Source organism: Apteryx rowi, unplaced genomic scaffold (assembly GCF_003343035.1).
Source record: "Apteryx rowi isolate R43461 unplaced genomic scaffold, aptRow1 scaffold_157, whole genome shotgun sequence".
In the NCBI taxonomy this organism is placed as follows: domain Eukaryota; kingdom Metazoa; phylum Chordata; class Aves; order Apterygiformes; family Apterygidae; genus Apteryx; species Apteryx rowi.
This window is the reverse complement of record NW_020447830.1, coordinates 1,008,759-1,018,470: the sequence shown is the minus strand read 5'-3', so window position 1 is coordinate 1,018,470 and position 9,712 is coordinate 1,008,759. Positions and strand designations below refer to the sequence as shown.

Here is a 9,712-nt window from a genome sequence, read left to right as displayed (position 1 = left end):
CCGGGGCCCCGGGGGAGCCTGGGGCTTCCGCTGGGCGCCCGTCCTCCCTCTCCCGGGGGTCGGCGCCGGGGGCGCGGCCCCGCGCGGCGGTTGGAAATGGCCTTTGGGCGCGGTGAGGCGGCGCGGGGGGTGTGGGGGGGGCGATAACGGACCTGTGCCGGCCGCTGGTGCCTCTTCGGGCCGGCGCGCAGGAATGCGGGGATACCGCATCCCGGAGGGAGGCTCGTGCGCTGCTCTGGAGTTGCCGGCAGCGTCCCGCACCGGTTTGACTCGTTCCTTAATTAACAGGTAGTTCACCAAAACTGGTGTTTTGTTTTTCCCCTCCTAGATCCTTTAAAAATATTCTGGTCCCTTCATTGCCTGAGTTGTAGTTTAGTCTAGTTTTGTAAAAGGAAAATGAATAATGGGTTTAATAGTGTTTTTTTTTAATATATAGAAATGAGAATCATAGTATAATCAGGGGTTATACTTTACATGAACCTCTGTCTTAGATTTTCAAATTCTCCACTTATTTATAAATACGAGCTGGTTTGCACGTCGTGTTGTTTACCTGGTTGCTTTGTAGAAGAGGCAGGTTCTTTTCTGTGAAAATACAGAGCTGCTCTCAAAAAAGTTTGCTGCATGTATTGTAAAGTAAGCATAAGGCAGTAAAACTAAACTATAGAACTCCACATCATTCCTGAACAGACATGAAGTCCAAATGCTGTGTGAATATGAAACAGTCAAGAACTACAAACTCATCACAGTGAATAAGGGCAGAAAAAGATTTTTCTGTAAATTATCAACTTGGTTAACTGGTGTGTGTATAGAGGAGTCCTTCTCTCGTTAAACTGCTGAGAGGGAGCTGTCAGCTATGTAATTTAGTTTGTCTTTTCTCTTCCAAATATTGCAGTGTGCATTCACATCCTGTGGCTTGGTTTGTCATTATTTCTGTTTTAAATATTTGTTGTTGCATTGGTGTCCTTAATGCTGCTTAGGTTATAAACTGCTGCTATGCACCAGCAGCAAAACCTTTTCAAGAAAATATTTACATTTTATTCCAACTTATACCAAAAGTTCTATAGCCATTTAATGGATTCTGTAGTCTGATTGGGGTTTTCTTTCTTCTGGAAACAAAAAAAGTTATTGGAATTATATCTTCGTCATTTGGCTTTTTAAAAATTTAATACAGATAAAGCATACCTCAAGTTCTGATCTCACCAAGTGATATATATGTTCCACTTCCAGGCAGTCTTCTATTGGCTTGATTGTTGGGCTCGTATTGCCATGCTGTGTTTATCTTTATGGTGTCTGAATATCTTCTGGGAATTAGACAATATGAACAGCACCCGTTGCATGTGGCTCTGACATCTGTGGTTTCTTCCTTTCCATATTGTTAGGAAAAAGGGAAAATAGGACTTAGTAAGAATTGGGTATAGTCATGAATTTTATGTTACAAGCTAAAGGGTTGTTAAGTGAGGTTTTTCATGGAACCCTGTGTGAGGTAACAAATATGGCTGAAAGCTGCTGGCACTATAATACTCTGCACATTTTAGTACTGGCTTTTAATACAGTGTAGCATAGAGGGCCAAGTGAAGGTAATCAGAAAGTTTATACTGGTTTCTTTGGAGATTTTCTTTTTTTTTTGTGCTTTTTTTTTTTTTGAGTGTCTTAATGTTACAGTGGTAACTAATGGTTGATTTAATCAAAGCTCAACTTCTTGGTGTTAAGAGTAGCATATTAAATTCTTCATACCTGACACTGGTTCTCCAAAGTATCATCTCTCTGTTGTGGAATGGGGCTGGGCCCTGACTTCAGTAGGGGTGAGCACCAAGCTCATGAGCTGGCTTGTGTCCCCTGTAGCTGGAGGTACAGATTACTTAGCGGACCCATGCCAATGCAGGTCCCTTACTGGTCAAGTGATAGAGCTCTAGCGTGGGAGGCGCGCTTGAGCCTTTTGAACAATATGCAGGTCTTGAACAGTTTGAGCTGGCCAGCCCTGCTTTAGATGAATAAAAGTGAATAGCCCCTTTGGATGTTAAAAGCTTCCAAAAATAGTTACAAAAGCTCAGCTAAATTTAATACAGCTAGAATGTCAGTGGGAAGGATTGGAGCATTTGGGATTTGCACCAGTTAGCATTTAAAAAAAACCCCAAATCCTCTTCCTCATCTTATAACTCTCTTACTTCTGTAAGAGGAATAGTGGAGACTGATTTGGTTAGTGCCCCACAAAAATAGTGCAGAGTTAAAATGTTAGTGGACTTCTTGTGCCAGTAATTTTTATTGCTGTATGCAGGAAGAGTCATTGTCCAGGTGAGGAATGCAGGGAAGAAGGTTAAGGAAGGGGATGAATATAGGTGAGTATAGCAGCTTTTTAGGCTGCAACAGTTCATAAATTTTGTCACATGAGGTCCCATTCTGCTGTTCCTAAGGAAGTAAATGTCGTCTTTTAAGTCTGTGGGAGCTTTCTATAGTGAAGAGTTAGCACCTTATAAAAATAATACCAATCTCCGGTATTATTTTTATGGAATAGAATGAAATTTCAGTAGGTTATTACCATCAGAACTTCCCTGTTACACTCATGCCTTCTGCCAAAGTCATCTGTGTGGGTCTAATTGACTTCAACAGGAGCCGCATCCTTAGGCTGACACTACAGAAACTGGTAACTCTGCTTTCATTAAGTCAGTGAATATTTTAAGTAAAAATGAGTTGTTTCAGAAGCAATCTTAGTGAGTTTGATTTTGCTTCTGTTGGAGTTAAGGGTAGAACTTGCTGTGGTTTTTTTTTCTCTTTTTTTAATAGGAGCAGAGATGGAATCTTTGCTCTTGTTCTGGACCCTTCTAGAAAAACAACCACAATGTATTTTGCTTTATTTTTTTCCAAGTTTTCTTAATTTCTGTGGATTACTGTTTCCAGGAGGTTTGCACTCAGGACTCGGTAATGCTTTTAGTTTATGGTGATTATATTTAAAGCCTGTATTTGTAACATTGTTTGTTTTATTCTATTTTTAGTCATCTTGTTTGTCATGGCAAGCAGTGCTTAATAAAAAAAATAAAATAAAAAGTTTCCTAGCGATTTGAAGAGATATATGTCTGTTTCTTGATGTCCCTGAGGGAATTTTTTAAAAACTCTTAAGACAGGAAAATGGTCACTGAGGAAATACCTTATTAGTTTCCATTAATGCGGTGGATAAATCTATATGTAATTGATGATAATTAAGACCCTGGTCCAGGAAAACACTTTAGTACATGGTGAACATCAGTCATGTGCTGAAGTCCAGCTTCATTCAGTAAAGCACTTAAGCTGAAGTTTTTGCTCTATAGGGGTCTAAATTCATAGCAAGATATACAACTTTGCACTTTAAATTTTACACTAGAAAATCACTCTTTTGGTACAACAGTCTTTCTAATGGAAATTTCAGTAGGCTATTATGATTTGCCAGTGAATTTTGGCAAATAAAAAGAAAGACAAAAAATAAAGCTCCAACTTTCTGCTGTTCTCTGTTAATTTAATTAGAGGTGTACTGCCTCTAAATAGTAGTAGTTATGATATCAGAATGAACACTTAGCTCTCACCAATAATCTGTACAGAGTTTTCAGTTACAACGTCTATGCGGTTGAACACACTTGATGTTTCTGAGCTATCCAAAATGGGAAGTTCTTGCATCCCTTGACCACAGGAGGAAGAATTTGAAATGACTTAGGTTTGTGTGAAGTAATGCAATTGTGCATGCAAATTACACAAAGAAGTAACCGAGACTGAAGATGTGGTGTGAAAGGGTAGTGGCTGCTATGATGTTTCAAGAGTTAGAAGACTAATACTGCAATTTTTGGTACACTCCTATTCTCTCTGGGTAGTGTATTTTCTGACCTAAAAGTTTAGGGTTAAAAGCCTAGACCAAAATCAAAAATAACATATAGAGGAACACAGATTATGTATGGGTGAACTTGATTTAAAGGGGATAAATTGAGATGRCAAGGAGTCAGCATTAGCTGGACATTATATGAGCTTGGAGTCAGGTTTGTTTCTGTCTTGGTATCTCAGACATCTGGAGAGAAACTCCATAGCGGGACTATTGTTAAGGTGGTCCCATTTTGAGGTCTTGCGGACTGAATTTAGCACAAATGTTGGTGCCGGAAGATTCCTTAGCTTTATTGGATTATTTCTTTGGCATTGCATGTATATATATATATATATTTTTTTAAACAAAAAAAAAACCCTAAAACCCCACCACCATAAAAAACCTGAACATTAAAGCTTTTGATAGATGTAACAAATAATTTAACATTAGAATCTAATATGTCTAACGTTATTTCTCATATAAAAAATAGGAGACCCAGCTCATGATTGGTTGAAAATAGCCTCTAATATGACAATCTCTTATGAAGTTCATGTAGAGCTGTGAAAACTAAGACTGTAACTTCATGAATGCTTTAAGTAGATTATGATTGCATCTTTCAGCAACTAGTCTTTGCCCTCGACCTTCCTTTCACAAACTTTGGTCTTTTTTTTTTTTCCCCCCTATTGCTGCAAGCATTTGTGCAACCATGAAGTGAATCAGATCAGTTATCTTATGGAGTTGAAACTAAACTTTTTCCCTAGTCTGGATCAGTAAACTTTTTCATTTAACTGGATCAGTTCACTGACCTAATTTATGGCATGACCACACAAACACTTTCTCCAAAGCAAAATGTGACCTGGGACCTCTCTCCACATAAGAAGTGGCTGGTGTCAGAAGTGAGTGACCTAAGGTATGTGACAGATTATATTGCATCTTTCAGCAGAAGTGCTAGTTTGTCCAGTAAAGAATCTGAATTTACAGACCAAGGTTTGAAGTGTGCTAACAAATAATGTGGTTGATTCAAGTATATTTGTACGTGCTGATTGTTACTGAGCTCAGGCTCATAGACAGTTTCTTTCTTTTGGGGAGCATGCATGTGTCTGATCAGTGAGATTTTTGTTTTAACTGTGGTGCTGTACTGAATACTGTGTAGTACACAGCAAAGTAAAGCCTGTGAACAAGGGCTGTAGGCTAGTTATTCTGTATAGACGTCCTTAATAATTGTGTGGGTCCCATCTTTCATTGAGCAGGGGGTATAATAATTGGGGTTTTGCAAGCTGACTTGCTAGTAGAGGGAAAATTGATTTGAACTTAAAGGATATCTTAAAAGTAGAAGATGTGCATGTGTGCAGCCCCCCACACTCCCCAGGTCTTGAAAAAGAAATGGTCAAAAGGCACGCAAGTTTCAGTGACTTTCTTAGAAAAGTTGGCCAGTGGCCAATACCCAAGTCCCACTGAGCAAAGCTGCCTCAAGAGCTGATCAAAACAAGGAACAAACTTTCCTGTTACTTAAAGAGCTCCAGCAGAGCAAAACTAGGATTGCATAATGTATCTTAAGAGTATTTATTAACCTGCAGTCTCAAATGGAAGCCCATATGTTGTAGAAGCGCCTGCTATACTGTATGTTCATTACCTTTTTATCCGTATTGCCAGATAAGATAGTTAAAAACTTGTAATTCAAAATTCAGTTCTTATTGTTTTGGTGCTTGCCATAGTGTTTTTAGCTGATTCAAAATAGGAAAAAGCCCACTTCCCTCTTTATCTGGTGCTTTTTGATATGGCTTTTCCGGGGTGTGTGTGTGGAATTTATAGTTTACTGAAGAAGAATTCTGTAGACTTTTCTGACTTCTGACCGTATATTGACGTCTCTGCACACCCTAATCGGTTTGTTATGCATTGAGGAGCAGAATGCATGAAGCTAGCTAGCTGTCATGAAGTCGTTTTTAACGTTATTGTCAAACTGTACAGTGAAAGTGAAGCTTATTTTTTTTATTTTTTTTTTTACTAAAAAGTGCAGCTTAAGAAATCAACTATTAATTAGAGATGCATATGGAAAACAAATCAATAAGGTATTACATATATTGCTCTAGCATGGCTTTAGGTTCCATTCAGCTAGCAGGTTCCTGTCTAGCTATTTATCTGGATGATTTGTGTGGGTGGATTGGAGTAGTGAAGATTTTCTCCCCTCAGTAGAATTCCTAGCGAGTCACACCTGGGGACTTCCTACAGCTTTTGAGCATCAGCTCATATCTTCTTTACCCTTTTGAGTCTTTGTTATGTAAAGTTGCCTTTGAAACTCCCCTCTCTGCTGAGTAGACTTTTCTGGTTTAATATTTGTTTGTGGGGAAAAATCTTTTTACGCAGTGTGAACACAAGATACTGACTGTTTTCACTGACTGCAAGCAGTTTGCCTGTTGTAAGTGGAATACTTCATACCGAGCTCTGCCATGTAAGTTATATTTTGCAACATATTAGACTTGCCATTTATTTTCATAAACTTAAAAACAATGAATCTAATCTTGATACAGGCTAGACATGATGGCAAACAAATTTAGAGATTATTGTATTTGGAGCAGATGATCCATTAACACTTTTCGCTAAACCTGTGATGCATTCTGAACTTTAGCTTCCTCTACAATAGTGTTTGCTGTGAGGTTTTCTTTACAGTACTTAACCTGGGTGTGTTTACACTGAAATGTACAGTGTACTTCACAGTTCAACGAGGCTTAAGTGAGTCGGTTCAAATATCAGAAGCAGTATTGCCATGGCATTGAGTTCCTGATGGGCTAATACATACTGCTGAGAAGTTTAGCCATCTTCTCCATGATTTGCTCTTTTTTGTTTTTTCCACTGTCAGAACTAAATATCTAAACTGAAGTTAATTGGAGATACTTGTGCTAATGTCAGACTGAGTTGGCAAAGATGTTACTCTGTATTTGAGAGTCTAAAAACCTGTCATCAGGATAAAGAGCTAGTTAGCCTGAGGCTTTCATATTATACCTGCTTACTTAGAGCGCTGTATCTCTATCATACGTGCAACATCCTTGTTTGTTTTAAACCCTTTCTCTTCCTCCCTCTTCTCCCCCACATACATGCCTGGAATACAGGACTAGGAAGCTATTCTGTTTTTAGCTCTCTGTAATGTATTTTAGTACCTGGAAATGGAGGGCAGCTAAGATCTTGTGACCTACCAGCTCTCCACAGATCATTATGTGCCCTCTGAGTGGTAATTCTGTACAGCATTCAATGGATATGTGACAGTTCAGCTCTGGGCCAGGTCCTGAAAAACCTGGTCTGACTGTGGGGGTTGGACTAGGTGACCTCTGCAGGTACCTTCCAGCCTTAATGCTCTGATTAATACTGGCCAATGAATCAGTCTTTATCAGGTGATCTGAGAGTGTAGTAAGTGTGGACCTGGTAGTACTGCTCCAAAACTGATACTTCTGAGTGTGATACTGGTTTGTTTTCTTTAAGRTTTAATTCACCAGCTGTGAGACTTCAGCAATAACATTTACTGACATCTCTGTAATGTAAGGTTATGGAACGATGCACTTTGTCATCTGCCAAACGTTGCTTCAGAGCTGCAGTAGAAATGAGGTTATGTAAAAGGCATAGGCATGGTAAATTAGATCCTTAACTTCACGTTGCTTTACTGAGATTAAGCCTAAATAAGACATAGGGTTTAATTTTGGACACTATTTAGGCCTAATAGGTTTAGTTGAACCAATATGTACAGGTATTAATAGGGAATGCCAAGTATGCAATAGAGCAAGGGCAAATAAGAAAAAGATGAACACACTGCTTAAATATTTCTCTAACCACTTTAGGAGGAAAATAAGTCAATGATCACATATTGTTAATTCCCTTATATGTTTATGCAATAATTATTCTTCTGCATAACTTCTAATCAACTTATTGGAGCTCTAGAAAAGTTAGAGTAAATGTCCAATATATCTATGCCAGGGACTGTCTATGGTAGCCATGATAAATAGCTAAATTTTTACTAATGAGTATGCTGATGATTAATTGGACCTTTCCTTAATCCCCTTGGCTGGTATGAGGCTTACTCTTGTATCCACAGCAAGGATAGTGTTTGATGTATGAGCCTATTACTTCTGTGTCCTTCAGTGACTCTAGAATTATCTTTCTACTCTGATTAATTTGTGGTAAAGCCTCCAAAGTCAGCAGGTTTTTTTTTTGTTTGTTTGTTTGTTTTTGTTTTGTTTTTTTTTAAGAGGAGGTGGGAATCAGCACTTAGTTCTGCTCTTCCTTAGGTCTATTTTTTTGTTGTTGTTGTTTGCTTCCTAGTATCATTAAAATTCAAACAAACTGCTAATGGGCATAGATAAACAGGGCACATTCTGCCCTTGAACTGGACAAATAATTGGTTGTTGTTCTTCGTGATACTGTCTTAGTAGTGTTCTTTGTGATAATAAAGTGTCTTAGTAGTACTGCTCTTCAGTCTTTGGTGCTGCTTTTCAAAAGGGTCAGCTTTTTGCTTTGAGTTGAAGCTTGATATCATCTTCAAAGTTATTTTCATTTTCTTCTCATCCAGTGCATGATAGTGTCTCTCTAAGCTGACTGGAAACTCAGTTTGCCTTCCCAAGAACAAACATGACTATCTCTTAAACCCAATTGCAACATAATATTCTCTTTTAGGGCAAAAGGGATTTAAGTCATGCCACTCTTCTGGATGTGTTCAGCAGCTTGTGCTGATACGGTTAGGTCTTTTCACTACTAATAGATGGAACTAAAGGAAAGTTCCTGTTGAGCCTTAGTGAAACTGGTGTTAGTGCCCTGTTTCATAGGTCAATTGTTGCCTTAAAATAGTRTGAAACATATTAATTGCCTACAAATTAAGCCCCCAAACTAAGAATTTCTGGGTTGATTKRTGTGTGTGTGTGTATATATACATACATATAAAAACTTTTTTTAAGTTTAGTATAATTGTGTCTCTTTTCTCTATGCTGCTAGGAATGAGGGGAGACTCCTACTTCTTTGGAATGCGAGGCCTCAGTCACTATGGCTGCATCGCGGAGGATGGAGGACAGTTCTTAATCTATTCCATAGATGGAAACAACAATTTAAAGAGATGTTTTGCAGAGGAAGATTTTCATGAAATAATTGACTTCAACGATCTCCCAAACTCTCTATTTGCTTGTAATGTTCACCAGTCTGTGTTTGAAGGAGAGGACAGTAAGGTACAGTGTCAGTTTCTGTACTTTCATTGTAAGATAAACATATATACTTTTATGATGTTTGTGTTTGTTTCTTTAAAATAGCAGTGTTTAAATGTTTTTCATTTAAAAAGAAGCTGGATCAGAGATTTCTTGAATTCTTTCTTAAGGTATGTGACAACACTTTGCCATGATGTTTGTTTAGTTCAATAACTTGAGCCTTTTTGCCAGCTACAATGAACAAAAATGTTTTTGATTTTTGTTCATATTTGCAGAATGCGAAGTGTGGGTACATGTCTCCATAGCAACCATAGTTGCAGTCATGATGGAGGTGGCAAAGTTAAACACATGAAAGAAAGTTTCTCTCGCTTGCTGATCACATATCACTGATGGGAGGCTGCCTTTCCTGTATTTTTTTCAAATGTTTTAAATGATAATCTGAAATACTGTTTTACTTGGAAAACCTAAGATGAATGCTAGTGAGAACAAAGAAAAGAGGAAAAAGRATCAACTATGTGAGAACTGGAAATATTTGGTGGTTCTGCAGTTAGTCTAGAACAGGATGGCTGAAAACAATATACTCTTCAAAAAAAAAAACACCTTTCTGCAGAAAGTGTTCAGTTCCTGTTTCTTAGCATAGTATTTATTTATTTATTTTTGGATGGAGTTGTCAGTATAAAATTGATAGTTTGGGGCTTTGATGAAATTAGACTAG

General features: G+C 38.1%; 1 protein-coding gene across 3 annotated transcripts in view; it reads left to right on the top strand.

The window, feature by feature from the left end:
• Window positions 1-209: 209 nt before the first annotated feature.
• RCAN2 (regulator of calcineurin 2) overlaps window positions 210-9,712 on the top strand; it is an 88,094-nt gene continuing 78,591 nt past the window's right edge. The window contains exons 1-2 of one of the 3 annotated variants that reach the window (XM_026059396.1): window positions 210-288; window positions 8,795-9,021. In XM_026059396.1, coding sequence (XP_025915181.1) covers window positions 8,797-9,021 — 225 coding nt within the window. In that variant the 5' untranslated portion in view covers window positions 210-288; window positions 8,795-8,796. Of the gene's footprint in view, window positions 289-6,207; window positions 6,270-8,794; window positions 9,022-9,712 lie in introns of those variants that run through there. The other 2 variants (XM_026059397.1, XM_026059394.1) reach the window with 2 other exon arrangements.